This window comes from Passer domesticus, chromosome 8 (genome assembly GCF_036417665.1).
Source record: "Passer domesticus isolate bPasDom1 chromosome 8, bPasDom1.hap1, whole genome shotgun sequence".
Taxonomy (NCBI): Eukaryota; Metazoa; Chordata; class Aves; order Passeriformes; family Passeridae; genus Passer; species Passer domesticus.
In genome coordinates, this window is record NC_087481.1 from 31,127,249 (window position 1) to 31,144,697 (window position 17,449).

General features: G+C 40.5%; 1 protein-coding gene across 22 annotated transcripts in view; it reads right to left on the minus strand.

The window, feature by feature from the left end:
* Positions 1–10,334: 10,334 nt before the first annotated feature.
* GRID1 (glutamate ionotropic receptor delta type subunit 1) overlaps positions 10,335–17,449 on the minus strand; it is a 539,628-nt gene continuing 532,513 nt past the window's right edge. For all 22 annotated transcript variants that reach the window (XM_064430084.1, XM_064430089.1, XM_064430081.1 and 19 more), the window contains one exon: positions 10,335–13,855. In XM_064430084.1, the coding sequence (XP_064286154.1) occupies positions 13,427–13,855 (429 nt within the window). In that variant the 3' untranslated portion in view covers positions 10,335–13,426. The remainder of the gene's footprint in view (positions 13,856–17,449) is intronic.

The window sequence follows — 17,449 nt, forward strand, 5'->3', positions numbered from 1 at the left end:
AGCCCCACTGCAGGCTGGCAGGGAAACCATCACCGAGCAGGGAACACTCAGGTCGGGCTCTTTTTCTAGCCCCATCCTCTCGAATTACCAGCCCAGCCCATGCAGCAGGGTCTGTGCAGAACAAGTGTGTGAGGCAGGACAAAAACCCTGCACGCACCACACCGGCTTTTCAGGAGGAAAAAGCCACATTTGTTAAACTTCTTACAGCTCCTATTCTTTTGGAAGGGTCACACAGGATGAGCCAGTTGACATAATAAAGGTGAATTTTCAAAAAAGCATTTGAAGCTGTTTCTTGAAAGTGCTTCTTAGTGTTAAAGTTCAGTTGTTAAAAGACAGCAAAAGATCTTTTCCTGGATTACGAGTGGATTAATCTTTTAGCAACTTATCTCTTTACATGACTGAAAAATAAATAAGGATAAGTGGTCAGTTTGCAAAGGAAGCACATTGCCAGAAAAGATATTTCCTAGGTTTCTGGCCAAAAATAGTCCTCATTCATATTTCAAAAATATGAATTCTGAAGGTCTAGAGGGAAACAATAGCTTTCTTTATACATAAAAAAGCTCAAAATTACATCTCAAATAGCAGCAAAAGATTAATAAATTTTTGGCAAAGGGAGTTATTTTTTTAATACACCACAAAATCTTTTTTTCTTTATTATTTAACATGGAGAGAAGAAAGGCCTATACTACTGTATAAGAGTAAATATTTCAATTAAACTCCATTGGGATGTGTCAGAACAATTCCAAACACATCCATATTTTAATAACGTATCAGTGAGATATCAATTATTACGTACCAATAATCCAATTAAAAATGCACTCTGAATGAAAAGTCTGGCCCAAATCCAAACCTCCAGACTATTTAAACAAGCTAATGGAAACATTAGGTGTCAGGCTGCATATTTTGTTTTCTAATTTGGCTGACATAGAACCAATTTACATGTAAAAGCCAAACAATTAAAAAGGTCACACAACTCAAACTTCGGCATTTCACACATGCAAATTGAACCACCCAGAAGAAAACAAATCCACACAGGCAAACAGGAATGAGTTACACTGCACGTGTAAGTTGAGAAAAGAGCCAGAGACATACACCCAGCCTGTGATTTCATCAATCTGATAACTGATTATATCAATTCGTCAGTCTGATAATTTTCTGTAGCAAAATCTAAAAAGGAAAAAATTATATGATAAGATGAGAGTTATGAATGGTAGATGAAGATTCCAGCCCCTTGTCTCCCCAATTGCCTGTCCTCTGGATCACACTGACCACTGAACCATTCCCAGCTGGGGCCAGTCCTGGTGTCCCAGCTCAGGGGTGAGCCCTTCTGGATCTACAGGGACACACACAACTCCGAAGTGCCCAGAGATGCTCCAAGGAACAGGAGACAGGAAGGCTGGGGAGAAATCAGCCCCCAAAAGCTTCTGCCCCAGGGTGGGGAGGAGAGCTGTGGTCTGGAGCAGGGCAGGACCAGCACCCAGGCCCCTGCCAGCCCCGCAGAGCCCAGCGAGGGCCAAGCCTCTGCCCGGCCACCCCAACTTTCCAGCCAGTGGTGAGGTACAGAACCAAGGGGACTGTGTGATGGCTGAGAATGCAACCCACTGAGAGGGGAAAAAAGAAAAACAAAAGAAAAGAAAGCAGCAATTGCCATGTGGCAGAGCATAACTTTCTTAGTTTACCACTTCATTCAGCACTGACCCCAAGGGTGAGGCCATGCTCTGGCACAGCTGCTTTGTACAAAACCAACCTCAAGGACAAGCACAGCTCAGGCTGAGAAATTCTCTTGCTTACAATGACAATTATTTTAATGCAAAACTGCTAATATACCTTACTCAAGGCACAAAGTTGTAAATCTTTACTGGCTAAACAGAATTTTCCCAGACACTGAAGTTTAGATTTTGAAATTATTTTGCTGTTCATTTTCTGCTGAATTGCCCTCCATACATCCCTCATTATTTTTCCAGTGTATCAGCCAACAAGAATATAGGTATTCCTAAATGCCCAAATTTCTCTGGGAAAAAAACAAGTGACTCGAGTGGAAGAAATATTGTTCATGGGAGCCATGTCAAATGTACAGCAGATCACTCCTTCAGGAAGGAAAAGGATTTTCATGCAGGCAAATCCCAAAAAGAGCAGCAAGGAGCAGCTGGAAAGCATGGATATGCTCTGCTGGATAACCACAGCTGGGGTTGTTGAAGTACATGGGAAGGACAACAGAAAAAGCCCAGTTAGAAATCTCATCTTCCTGGGGTAACAGGGCAGACCCCAGCAAATCTTGCTGACAAATCAGCCATTGTCACCAGCAACCCCAGTGAGGAGCAGGCACACAGCAGCAGCAGCACTGGGAGGAGTGGAATGCTTCCCTGTCCCACTGCTTTGCTTTTCCTTCCATTATAACCAGAAGGGCTTCATTCTGCTTGGAACATCAGAAAATTGCCAACAGTGCCTGTGAGAGTGCAGAGGGGTCAAGCCTGAAGGTGACATAATTAGGGACTGTGTGATAGATCACAGCCCACAGAAAATTATCCTCATTTACATCAGCCACAGCAATACATCAAAGCTTTTAGTTCTCTGGGAAGTTGAGTAAGAAGTGATTATGACTGAGTCACAGAGGACAGATCCTGCTAGACAGAAAATAATTCCCTGTTCTTAATGCTGAGACCTGGTGGCCATTTTCTTCACTACGAAAGGAACACTTACACAACCCACAAACAAACAACACAACTTCCAACCTTATAATACTCCAAAATCTTCATATGCCACATGTAGTGCAGCAACCTTAAAAACAAACATGCAGATGAAAGCCAGAGAAACACTGCACATTTTCTCTCTTCCCATCCAAGACTAAAACAGAACAAACCCCCAAAATACAAAACTTGACAGGAAAACTAAAAATCTACCCAAATAACAAAACATTTCAATTTCAAGGTTTTCTGAAAGGCAGAAGGACCCTATTACGTGTCCCATTACGCAAAAGTGCTTTTGCTTTTTCAGCCAGATTGATTTACTTACACAAGACAATTCTTTGTGCTCTTTCAATTAGTGCACATAAAACAATAGCCACAATAGAGCAAACAGGTAAAAATAAATACTCCTTCCTTATCCCATTAGAAGAGATAACATCACCTTTGTGCTTATACACTAATATAATATTTTAAAAATCTATTCCATCAGAAGCTGCAGAAATTATTGAACTAAATTCACTAAAGAGGACTGAAATGTACAAACGACATTAGCATTAATAGAATATAAGCAATATTTACTGCAGCTTATTTAATGGGCTCTGCATTAACAGTCCTTTCTCTCTATATAGACAGAATTAGGAGTGAAGTAATAGCTGTTTACAGTGCTGACAGGCTTCTGTACTGCTTTTATTTTTGAACAGTTGGGTTTTTCCATGGGATTTAAGGTCTCTATGGCTCACAAAGGATATCTAATAGAAGACATAAGCAAACATTCGGCATTTGAAGATTCAATCAATCTGAATTATTTTACATTATCAGAATTCACAAACGCACATTTCTATGTTATGTATTGTACCACAACAGAGACCAAATGCCCCATGGCATGAGCCTCTGCCCAGAGGCAGAATAAGGCTGAAAGACTGTTTTGGGTTATAATTGTGATTTAAAGCCCTCTTCTCCATATTCTCTCCTTGAAGGTGGATGCAAAATTAATCTGAAATTTTTCAATTATTAGAGATGAAAACATATTCAAAATAATGAAACTTATCAAAGTAAAAAAATAAGAAAACCAAAAACACCACAAAAACCCAAAACAAAATGAAAAGTCCCACCTTCTACAAATATTAGGGTGGGGGTTTGAAATATTCACCCAAGAGAGTGAAACAGCTTGGAAATCTCAATCCAAGCATCTGACATGACGAGTACAAGACAATGCTGAACTGATTTCTGCTTTGATCAGGGACAATCAAAGGGGCTCTGTAGAGTTTGGCTTACAAGTCCCATTGAAAGTTAATAGTTGGGAGATTTTAAATGTCTTTGACTCCATCATAGCACTAACTTTTACCTTTTTTTCTTGGCTGTCAAAAGACTTGAGCTATTTCTTTCTAGTGCTTGAAAAAACAAAGGCAAGTGACATCTAAATATAATCAACATGTGCCAGCATTCAATCTCAATAATGACTTAATAAACCCATCATAACTAAAGCCAGGTGAGTAATCTAATGCTAATTATTTCCAATTAACTGCTTCTTTTAAAAACAAAAGCAAAGTGAAATTTTAATGTTTCTTTATCAACTATGAATATTTCTAATTTGCAACTCACAAAGTAATAATTTTGACTTTCACTGGTGTTTATATAATATCGACCGGCTAATTTAAAACCAAAATCCTATACAATTCCCTACTTGATAAATTACAGACCCTCAGTTCTATTGTCAGCTTTGATCAAATCTCAGCTTTAGAAAATTTTAAATAATATACTCCAATGCAAAAAAAAAAAAAAAAAAAAAAACACAACAAACCCAGAAGCACAGGAGCTGCAGAGGAGGATTTTTTATTTTAATGCATTGTTATCATCAAATCCCACATATACAGAGGCTCTTGTCTTTGAAAAAATTGGTGAGGAAAATAATTCTCCCTTAATTTTTTTTTTCAAATATGTCTTAATGCTTGTTTTTATAACAGTTTGAGGTCAAGGCAAAAAAGCCTAAAGTCTCAGCCACTGAAGTGAACCCACTGCCAGTCCCAGTGCCTGGTGTTGAGCCTGTTCCTGCCCAAGGCACTGCTGACTCAGAGTGCCAAAGTAGAACCAATTGCTATTCCCCACCCTCAGCCAAACCAAACCCCCAAGATCCCAGTTCATGAGAGGTGTAATTCCCAGCTGCTGGCACTGTGTCTCACACCTTGCTCACCAAAATGGGAAGGGAAAGCCAGTCTTGTCTGCTCCACTACAGCCACATTTCAGCCCTGCTCAGGTCTGCCTGTGTGAAAGCATTCCCCAATTCCCCTCCTTCCCTCTCCCCCACAGGACCTCTGCAATTCTTCCCTGAAAGGCAGAGAAGGGTTTGCCTTTGACAATCCACACAGGTAAAGGGATTACGTGATAAAGAGTAATTAAACTGACAGTCTAATTTAACACTTTGCATTTTTCATGCTTTTACTGTGCCCTGTTTGAGTTCTTAATAAAAGGTTTAATACACTTTTCATGGCACTTAATACTGTGGAACTAAGCAGCTTTATAACCAATAGTCTGGGACTTGCCCAGCTGCTTAATATCCAGGCTGGGACTTCAGGATGCCTCTTTTGCAACCTTTTGGCTTTTCATGGCAAAATACCTATGTCCTGGTGGAAGTTTTGCTCTGGGGTCAAGCAAGCTGTTTACCTGTCTCACACTCAGATCTCACAACTAGGGAGAGCTAGTAGCATTCTCCTTTCCTGCCTTTCACCACCATTTTCTGGATGTGATATTCCAGCCCTTAGAGGTGTACCTCACCATCCAAATCTCACCAAGCAGGGCACAGAGAAGCCTTCACCTTCTGTGCTCCTACAGAATGTGGCCAGACACTCCCTCCAGTCCAATCCCCTCTTTGTGTTCTCAGGCAAGTGGTTTCTTTCCAAAATCCTGGAAGTTTTTCAGGTATTGTCTCACAGTAACTGAGGTTACTGACTGCACCAACCACCAGAGCAGGCCAGGATGATCAGCAGCTGCATTGAGCTGTCAGGAGCCACAAATGACATGTCTGTGGATTAATGGCCCATCCTGTCAGGATGGCATGTATTTGCTGTGTGCAGAAGATGAAACATCTCCTTTCCAAAAAGCAGGATTTGCTTTACAATAGACCTCTGCATTGCCCAGAGCGGCGATATTTTTCTGTCACTGAACGTCAACAAGCTACAGTCTGGAGTAAAATATGGTTTACTAAAGCACTGAATTCATAGAGCTTCATATTCCTCTGTGGCAGATGTTACAAATATGCAGACAGACAGTCCTTATTGATCCAAATGGTTTGCAGAAATTCCATTTGAAAGCATATGTTTCTCTGCTCGACATTTTGACATGAATGACAAGACAAAGCTAAGAATTCAAATGCACGAGAAGAAACTGTTCTTGTGTTGTAAAAGCACATTCCCCCTTGTCAAAGAGTTGGTAAATGTTGCACAACTAATCACAGCCCAGAAAGATGTGTGAGCTGACCTACAGACACAGAACAGGAGGGGAAATCCAACACCACGGACTTAAAACAGCCTGACAGGATCTGCACAGCCCAGTACAACCACTGCTTGTTCTCTCCCTGCCAGGAGCAGTCTAACAGCAAGTTCCACTATGCAGAACCACATGAATTTCAGGAGGCCTTTATGTAAAGAAGGACAGCAGCATCCAGCAACTCAAGTGCTCCCCAGTCCATGGGCCAGGGCACGTTCATACTCCAAATACAGCATTTTTAATTTACAGGCCTCACCAGCCCTTGTTGATAGGCCTGCACCCTCACGCTCCTCTCTGTGACCTGCAGCCCCCCAGCTCCTCCCCAGGCTTGCCTCCAATTCCCTTTCCCCAGCAGCTCCCCATCCCAGTGCTGCTCTGGGGCTCCCGCAGCAGGAGCTCCCTGGGATGCTTGCAGCAATCCCTGCCTTGAAATGCCACCTCATTCCACTGGGAGTAGAGCTGGGGGCTCTACTGCCACCTTAGCATCTGCTAGATTGGAAGCTGAAAGCTTTCATGACCATACACCCTCCCAAAAAATTCTCACCATCATCCAAGCTGGCTTTAGAATCAAGTAAAACATGGCAATATATTTTCCTGGCCAGCTCTTAAATGGCAGCTGAAATGCAGAACTACTAAATGTCAACAGCAGGTAAATGCTCTAGTTGCCCACACCCAGCACTTGTCAGGAGTTTCTCCAGTCCCATTATCTGCCCAGCAGCAAAGCCAACACTGCAAAGCAGCATCCCCATGCATAGGCAAACTCCACACATGGCCACATCCCACTGCCTCACCCAGCAGGACACCCCTGGCCCTTCCTCTGGGAGCAGTGGGCAGCAAGCAGGACCAAGCCCACTGGAATTCCCAGTAGTGCCCCAAGATGAAAAATGGTCTGTAACTAAAGCCACTACAGCAGACTAAACACAGAAAGATCTCAGTGTCTGCTTAGATTTACATGCAATTATAATTTCAGCATTTCAGTGGGCTGGCACATTTTGCTTCTGGTAAGTATTTAATTTGACAGAATTGCTTCAATGTAAATCATATAAAAAACACATTAAACAAAAGCCAATTTCTTTTCTTCTGAAATATAGAAAGGGCTATATAAATCTGGGATCTCTCTTCACAGTTGTCATGGTGTGTAGACTTGTAGTTCAGTAGACCCCGTGCAGCAGAGCACTCAAGGTTAACTTAAAGCAGCTGGGTAGCCCCAGGGAGCTCACTCACCTGCTTAAAATTAGGCACATATTTAATTTGAAACATGCATTTTAACTCCACCATCAATCCCTTTTGTCCTTTCAGCTGCAATTCTTACCTGAAGTGTGGGGCTCTGTTGTGCTCTACTTAACCATTTTGGAAATAATTCCATCAGAAAACAAATATGCATGTTTCACATGATGAAAAGAATTTTAGAAAAATAATGAAACCTAGAAAAACTTCCAAGATGCTTCCCTTCATGACTGACTTTTTAGAATCAGAATCTAAAAGCAGACTACTAATTACCTACAGCTGTAGACAATAAACCCTCAGGTTCCATCTCCCCACCCATAGAGTTTCCATTATAGCACTGTAACAAAACAGTTAAAAACTTAAACAAAATTCTTAATCTTGAAAACAACTTGGGGACACAATGAGCTGTGTTGTGGGTTTTCACCTAGAAATGTTTCAGAGAGTATTTACACTACAGTCACATCATTCAGAAATTTACATTATTCAGAAACCAGATTCTGTCCCAGCCACTCATCCAAGCATTTGAAACTTTGGCAAAATAGACAGAAATTTCTTTTTTAAATTTTTTGCTCAAGCTTTTTTCTTACCTTGCTGAGTATGTTTATGATTCTAAGGACTTCTCCTCCTTATGTAATAAAGAGGCCAAACAGACCTCCTCAAAATACAAAGCTTTATAAATGCAACAACAGAACTAGTAACTGAAAAATAACACATCTTTCAAAGAAACCTATCAAAAATAAATTCAAAAAACACAAAGCAACCCTCTCATAGTTACGCTCTACTACAAAGCAATGTGAAGTTTCTACAAGCATTAATTGATTTCAAAGAATGCTATCAATTTCAGTAGGGACAAAATGAAATAATGTAGGTAGTACACCTAAAAGCATACAGAAAAAAAAAAATCTCTACTAAGACTAGCAGTAAATTTAGGACAAAACAAAACTCAGTAAAAAAACTAAAGCTTATACACTACTTGCTTCTCTCATGGGTTACCTTGCAAGCTTGGAGAACCCGCATTTTTTTCTGCTTCCCTCCAACAGCAGAAGAAAGCACCATCCAGCTCCAGAAATCCAGAGACACCTACAGCCCAGAACAAGATGCCCAAACTCTTCCCCCCAGCCCGAGAAGTGAGAGCTTTATGGGGAGCTGATTGGAGCTGATTGAGGTGATTTGTCCCAGCTGCAGCCCTAAACAGCCCTTGGGAGTCCCAGCAAACAGCCCACAGCTGCTTTGGGTGAAATCACTGATTAAAGCAGATTCTCCCCAGCTGAGCAACAATCGAGCCAAAAAACAGGCACCAAACAAATCATTTCAACTCTTAAATAATATAACAACTGTTTCTGGTAGAACAAATGCTGTTTTTATTTGTTTCCTAAAAATTAAGAAAAATAATAATTAGCTGAGGCAACTGCTTGTATGATGGAATTGAGGCTTCTCATACAAGTAATACAGCTTTACTAAACATGAGTTGTAACCATCCTTTTCTTCCTCCCCCTTCACCAAATGTCAGTTTTTACCTTTAATTTTGCCTTTCTTCAGAGTTTTCTTCTGACTTTCTCCTTGCCTTTCCCAGGATGATGCCAAAGGATGTGGTTTCTCTGAGAAATTTCCAACAGGGTCCCCCAAATGTGTTGTGTTTAGATTTATGTCACTCTTTAGCTGCTCACAATGTAAGTTCAAGTCAGTAAAGCAAAATAAAATAAAACAACAAGGTCTGAACACTGTGGTTTCTGTACCGCCCCACTAACATGATTTCCTCTGAATGCTCCACTTGACACCAACCCAACAGCTTTGAGCTCAGAAGAGAGCTATTCCGAAAAATAAACAGATTTTAGGAAGAATTTTCTTTCTTTAAGCAATCCCAGCATAAAGTTTGACCTGTAATCCATGTTACATGCTCAAAATTGTAATAAAGTTCCTCTTTCATGTTAATTTTTGAGACATTATCCTTTTCAGAGTCCCCCAGTTTATAGAAAGGAGTGCTCTTGAGCCCAATATTAAGAGCTAAACCTTCACCTGCTGAAATTCAGCATGCTTGACCCATTCCCTGGAGGGAAGCTGATTTACACAGGTGAGAACCCAGTTTAAGTGGTTTATTCTATCAGCAGACTGAGAAGAAGTGAGTTGTTTTGCTGAGACTTCACCTACAATGCAGCAATGGTTATCAAAGCAAGGCAGATATTGGGAACTTCACTTTGCAAGACAAGTATTGCACACGTGTAGTTGTAACTCAGCATAAAAACATTCTATCAAGTTTTGCTGAAATTAAAAAGCACAATTACTCTTTTTTTTTTTTCCATTGCAGTAGGAAAACATGACATACTAAGAAATAAGAGCAGTGCATTCTTCAGATCGAAAGCAGATTGCCCGTGGATTGCAAGCAAATAGAAGAAACTGAGTCACATTTTTTGCGAGAAAGTAATTTCTAAACTAATGGGTTGGTAGAATGAGACACGCTAGAAGTGTTGTGCCACAGATGTCACTTTTGTGAAAGCTCATCATCAAAAGAGCACAATAAAAGGAAGGTACATTTCATGTTCAATCACCTTTGCAATGTTAACATTCCAGAGGAGTTGGAATATTTGAGATCACACATTATTCCCTATTTTAAGTACACTCAGGGAAGTTCCAGTTGAAAAACCAGAGCACAGTTTGGTCTTCCAAGTTTTCAGAAACTTCTGCAGTTTTTCTATTTGGACTTGCCAGACATTAAAGGTGAAGGGTCAAACCTGCAGGTGGTGTAAATAAGCACAGCTCTCTGAGAGCTTTCACCTTATGCTCATTTACATCACATGGAAATTATATTTCTCACTTCTTCTGTGAGTAATTGCACATGTATATATATATATGCGCATGTGTGTGGTGAATACATATTATATAGAAAGTGAATGCTTTGATCTGTCAAAAGTAAGATACAAATATAAAACAGGAGACAGGATATGAAAATCATACATTCGGCATTTACTTTGAAAAATTAAAGTTATGGGGAAAGAAACATTGTTTATGTTGAAGGAGAACCTGGTGATTTGCTGAAATAATCTAAAACCAAACCACTAGCACATGAAGGATTTAACAGCTTCCTGTCAGGGTTGACAGGCCAAAGGTATGACTTGCTAACTTTTATATAAACAAATAATTACTAGACACTGAGAGATCCATTGCAGATTCCTAGTTTTGCAGTGTAGACCCTGGTGCAGCAAAGCACTCAAAACTTAAGGTTAACTTAAAGCAGCTGAGTTGTCCCAGGGAGTTTGGCCAGCTCACTCACCTGCTTAAAATTAGGCACATATTTAATTTGAGACCTGCGTTTTAACTCCACCATCAGTCAGCAATGCACTTCACCTGTGCATAAACCAGGTGCTCCCTACAGGGCTCACACATGCTTAAATCCTTTCCTGAAAGAGGGCTGCGTGGTTTGATTCTTCAAGATCCTGCTCATCTTAGGTGTAGTTCTGCAAAGCATTCAAACGGGAGAGTCATAGTCTGTGCATGAGGACAAAGGAGCTCTAACATGACTTATAAATTAGATCACACTTCCAGACTTTACAGCACATAGCAAGAGTAAGCCAGGAGGAGAACACTGACTATGAAGAATGCTAAAGTTAATCCCCAAAATACATCGTATTCACAATTTATCACAAATGCAGGCCAGTCAAAATTACAGTATTTTAGTCTGTATTATGAAAAAGATCTAATGTGAAAGCAAAGGTAAAAGAGGGTTTCAAGCCCCTGCTCTGGGCTTTGCTGCAGTAAGTCAGCAGCAGGTTTTGTGAGTAACAGCACAGCAGCAGCTCAGGAAACCTCCAGCAGGTTTGTGTGCCACAACAGATCACACCCTTGTAGCCACTCAAGCACCTCCTTGCACCTTCTCTGCAGCATGTTCCTCTGCTGCTGCTAAAATCTTAAATTGATCACAAAATGAAAGATTTTTCTAATGCAAATCCTTGCACTCTTTCTCCAAAGCATCTTTACAGATTTCCGTGGGTACACAGTCTTTTAGTGTAGCTCTTTCTGCCGTAACTAATTAGTGTATTTATGGAAGATTTTTTTCCCTGTGTCCATAGGCTTGTTAGGACAACAAAAAGAAAAAAATTACAAAAGAAGAAAAAAAATCCAAAGTTTTTGTGGGCCAAACCTCCAAAAAGCATAAATCCAGTCAGCAAATACTGCAATTTGTGCCAAACTACAACATTGCACCATGTTTATGAGGAGCCAGCTTGACAACAGAGACAAATTAATAATCCCTCTAAGAGCACTCCTCCTGTAAGCCCATCATCAATATTCCTCATTTAAAAAGTGTTAGGCTGAGTACACTCTTCCATAAGGCTGGTTTTATGTCACAGTTTGACTTTTCCTCCCTACTGCTTAAAGTAGAAATGTAAAAATGTGGGGACTTTAATCACCCCATAAATATACGTGTTGTGTAATTATGCAAATCAAATTAGGAGCAGTGAATAGAATGTTTATTTACCCACAAACCTGACCCAGATTGCCTGCTGACTTTCCTGGGATGTGAATGCACTTTTACCTCTGTTCAAATAGAATTTTTCACCCTAATGTAGACAGTGATTTTGCCGCACCAGGATCTACAGCCTTTTCCAAATAGCAGTGCTCTAATAAAGTGATGAAATCCAGCTGCAAAGGGAAATTACAACCTATAATTAGGGATAAATTTAAGAAGACACTAAATTATCCCAATTTTGAAAGAGAGTGATGGTCCATGAAGAGTAGGAGGGGGGACAGGGATCCATTACGTCTGGCATTTAAACTTCAGTTTGGGAAGGAAACAATGTGTTAGATTTTGGTTTGGTTTTTCTTGTCATGCAACATTGCACCAGTAATATTTGCAAGACAAGACGTTAAATAAGCTATATGTGTTGCTCTAACTTGGTCCTCTTTGTTTCACAGACAAAAAAAAAAAAAAAAATTGGTTTTGTACAGCCATTTCTACCACGATTGTAGACATGGCCATTAAAATATTTCTCTTTGCAAAATCAATGGAAAAAAAGCAGAGCTGTGCTTATAGTCTTGTCATTCAGGGATATGATTTCAACAGGGAGCATTGCCTCCATTATACAGCCAATTCAGTGAAATCTTAACGAAAGAGATGGCACCAGAGGGCAAAGTCACTGCAGTGCCATTATCGCCTGCCTTTACAGTTCCTCCTTGCCTCATTCCATTGGTTCCTCCCCATTTTCAGTCATGTACACAAGAAACAAAAAAGAGCTGAGCAGTTTTTCTTAAAAGCTTTCCCTTTAACCTAAAACATCTTGTTCATCAAAGCATTTATATATATAATATATACGTCAAAATATATATAATATATATTATATATATATGTATAATAAAAGACAGAAAGTTAAATAAAAAGAGCCACACAGCACAGCAGACATGTAAAATCACAATCCAATAATCCTGTGCTTAAATTTAGAAACTGTGTGGAAGTTTAAATCCTTGTTAGAAGGAAAATGTTCTCTGTTTATTGTTTATTGGATTTGAGTTATAATTCACCTTTAAAGCAATTTTTACTGCTACACTAATACCAGCTGCTAAGTTCTCTGAGTGAATTGTCATCTTGGCAATAAAACAGGGTTCTGGGGAAAGGAGAGATCTGAGCATGGTGGATTTTTCTAGCAAGAAAGAAATAAATTTTTTGCTCTTAAAAAAACCATACCTGTAAGGAATAAGTGTTGAAATCCATGGGAAAAAAAGAAAAGTATGGCCCTCAGTCCCAGTAACAGGTCTTCTTTGGCACTTGAGAACGACCACAAGTAGTTTGCCTTTTTATTCATATAGAACAAAATTTACAAAGTCATTCATACATTTTTGTTTGTTTTTTGTTTTGTTTTTTACTTACTTCGAAAATTTGGAATATTCAAAATACACTTTTACCCCACTTCATTCTTTCATTATTTACAAGTATATACAAGAAAAATGTAAGAGTTCATTTTCTTTTTCTTTTTTTTTTTTTTTTGTTTCTTTTAAATTTTGTATTAAAAATCTCTGCTGGTTGTTTGTACTGTTTGTTTTCGTCATATGGATGTTCCATGCGAGGGCTCCATTGCTTCTGGAATGACTCCCCCCGGCACGGACTGGAATGACATTGGGATCGGGGTTTTCACGGGGCTCTGCCGGAATAGTCCTCCGTTGGGCGACCTGTGTTTGCACTGTATGGAGGGCATGGTGGCTGAGCTGCTCAGGGGCAGCGGCAGGTTGCTGCCCGAGGCAGCTGTCAGTGTCCTGCTGGCACCATGAGTTGTCTGTTCTGGTAAAAAGGTGGTGACAGAAAGTTGCGTGTTCTGGTACTCGCGCACCGGCTCCAGGGTCTGAGCTGGCTGCATGCCACCGATCTCCAGCGCTGAGATCTCGATGGACGCTGGAGAGATCTGCTTGTGGGCTATGTCTTCATCAATTAAACTGTTCATGCGTCTGTGCACCTGCTCCAGATTCACTTCTTTGTCCTAGTGAGGAAGAAACCAGAACAATCAGTCCAAACACAATCTCCAACCCCATCCGGCCCCCTTCCTTTCCTCTGCGTGACCAGAGTTGCTGATCACTCGTTACATCACTTGGATTTCAACTGTGCCTGTGCAAAACCTCAGGGTCTGGTGACATCTCCAGATGAAAAACCTGCTGAAGAAAACACCAGTTCAATCACAGCCTGCTGGAGCTCCTGATGTTGTCAATCCCATCCTCCTGGGAGGTAAACTGATGGCTGTGCTCCAGCTAAGAGGGGCTGGCATCAGGAACCAGCACATCCCTCACACCCTTGGCTGACCTTGCACAAGCTCAGAAAAAAGCCTATAGCAGGCAAACAAATGACCTGGGACTCTACATTCCACTGAGCAGCTCAGCCCCTTGTCACCACATGACAGCTCACCACTATCTCATGTATCTGCAGAGCATTTTCTAAAGAACATGTCAGTAAAAAACCCTGACTTCAGGGTAGTTGCTTCATTGAAATCTTCTGGCCAGGGGTTGTGGTGATGGTGAATTCCTGCCCTCTCATCAGGAAGCCCTGGGTCACCTGTGTGGCACAGAATATAAACCCAGTGGAACAGCACTGAGAAACCTGTTCTGGGAGCCCTGGGAAGGGGACCATGCATTTGTGTTTGGAACAGTTGCATGACAGACCATAAGCTGTCTGTCATCTTGACATGTCATCTGGAAAAGTCTGTCTGTGGTCAGAGCTCAGGAAAACAGTGTTGGTCTTTAGAAATTGCATCACCATCTTCTGAGAATGTGTTTCCTAAGGTTCACAGAGTGGCCTCTTCATCTGTCTGTCAGAGCCACTCACTCAACACACTTTAGCATCCATGAGGCAATACAGCAAAAGGAGTTGTCTTTAAATCCTGAAGTAGCAAAGACCTACAGTGGGCTGTTTATCACCTCAATACAGCATTCTAGATGCTCAAACTGGGAAGCAACAAAATTGGCAGGGTGAAGTCAACCACCTGGGATGCTCTCTGACTGAATTTTAACAGCTAGCATTGTACCGCCAATAAAAAGGTATTACATTATGTAATTTCTCTACATTTCATAAAGCACAGCTATGATTGCAGCTGTAGTTATTTGATGCAAGTGTAACACACAGCAGAATAGCAGGAAAGCATAACAGCCCAACAACCCTGGAACTGGAGAAACTCCCTGGTGCAACACAAACCTGTAATTGCATTACTCGGACAGCAAGACTCCAACCTAGGGAGCAGGACCACCCAAAACTTTTGTAGTCCAGTAATCCCTGACTGCCCAAGGTCAACCTGGGCTTAAATGTTGGTCTAACAAAACACCAGCAGCCTTACTGATTCATACCAAGGTCCAAGCTCAGGGAATGAAGTACAAAGTGTCACTGCCTCTCACTCCTTTTAATATTTCATCACTGGTGTTCAGGTGGAGCACAGAGAATTACACTCTTATTCCAGTGGTATCCTCTGCTATGCAACTTTGCTTTTCCCTGTAAATCGACAAGCCAACTCCAAAGTCCTTGATTCCAGCCAATGTCAACTACAGATTCAATTGTAACCTTGTGATTTAACACCCCTTCTACATTACTCAAGAACCGTTGAATTTGCTGATCCCTGCATGGGTTTGGAAATGAATTAGTGTTACATGATGTACAGTTCAAACCTGTGTCCTTAGCTTAGGCTAAATCCATATTGATTTCAACTTGAATACAATTGCTCTACAATTGCAGGGCTGAGCTGCATGCTGCCAATTCTTTGCTAATCAGTGGAAAATGAATTTCTATGTAATTTATGTCATAAATTCACCAAAATCCCAATGAAGCTCCCAGAAACCTGGGGATATAATCTTCCTCACCAAACAAACAAATAACTTTTAAAAAATCCTGCTTTTTCAGCCAAATCCTCTAATCGGATAAATTTGAGTTAGAGAAAAATCAATGGATAATAAAATAAAAAATAAACTTTTTTGACATTAAGGGATCACATAACACTTGATCAGATAACCCCTGCAGCTGTATTAAGTCCTTCCTGACAACAAAAACACCTGACCTGTCAGACCCTTTGTTCAATTCATTAGACAATGCACTAAGCTGATGATAACTCAGACACTCTTCCTTAAATTCTGTAATTAGGAAACTTAAGGATTTATGGTACAGTGGCCAGAGGATTACATGGATTTAATTCATCATTTCCTCAGTTCCTTTTTCTTGAAGTAAAATGTAGACCTGGGGCAAACGTGAGAAAAGTTCTTCCATTATTCCTAATGGGAGTAAACTTGACTTCTCTGGGTGGGTTCCTTTGGAACAGCTGTCCAGCCACTCACTGCTGCATTTTCCTCGCCTGCTTGCCAACAAAAGCTTGCTGCAAAGTTCTGCTTGTGCACAAACTGCAGCTAGCACCACGTATGATGACACTGTGTCTAAGGAGCTGACTCCCAGAAGCCCATCATGCAATGCCTCCTTAGGTACTGTGTACTATTTCTTTTCTAAGCAATGCTGCTAGCTGGGATGTAGACTCCTAGCTGGCATTCTGGGTATCTGGGACTCGTATTCTTGTCGAGCCTCCACTACAAAATAAGAAAACAAAAGAGAACTCGGGTTAGAACTGAGCAAATATTAGAGCAAATATTCCTAAATGAGGCTTTGGTGAAATGCTCATTACTCACATTTTTCTGAGATTTTGCCACATACTAATGCCTTCATAAGGTAATTTCCAATTAAATATACCCTAAGTTTTTATTTATATTTTTTTTTTTTTTGATTGCAAGTACATTGTAACTCTATTCATCCTGCTTTGCTAGTGGAACAAGTAAAATGTGACTTGGATAAAGCCAGCCAAGAGGGAAAGGTAAGGTTTCAATAACTGCAATGAGATGTCATTAATTGTTTGCAGAGAGAAAATAAATTCCTGAATGAAACAGGATCTTCATTTGGAGCATCTGGGCACAGAAGGTCATAAAATTCAAAGCATGAATTAATCCTAGTTACACATTTAGCTGAGCCCTTTTAAGATGTAAACAGGAAGAGCCACAGCTGGGATGCTCTTAATACACATCTCTGGGCTCAGACCATAGGGTTTATCAAGGAGCGTTAAGGAACATTCCATATCCTTTGGGATGTTTCCCTCTCCTGCCTACCAGGCCTTTTCTTCTGCTGTGCACAGTCCATCCCAGGACAGCATTCCTCAGGAAATGGTGGATTTGCAGTTGCATATGTTTCACAATACAAACTCATGTTTCACTGTGCCAAATTTTTCATTCTCAATAAAGATTAAAACCAGTTCCTGCACACAGACATCCCATTCTATCTACATCAGAACACCTTGTGAAGTACATAGAGAAGTAAACTCTTGGGATATCTTTAAGAGGTAGGGGTGATGATTTCACTTGCCTACTTCTCTTTCTTCAGCATTAAGGACAACTTGCTGGCCTTATTAAGATCAGAGAAAAGTTTTTAAAGGCTTTCAACAGAACAGGAATTCACATTATTCCCTCTTTTCATTGTCAAAATAAAATGTTTGCAAAGGTTATGGAAAACAACTTGTCTCTGAGGAATTATAAAATCACATTTTTAAAGGTTCTTTCCTTTTTCT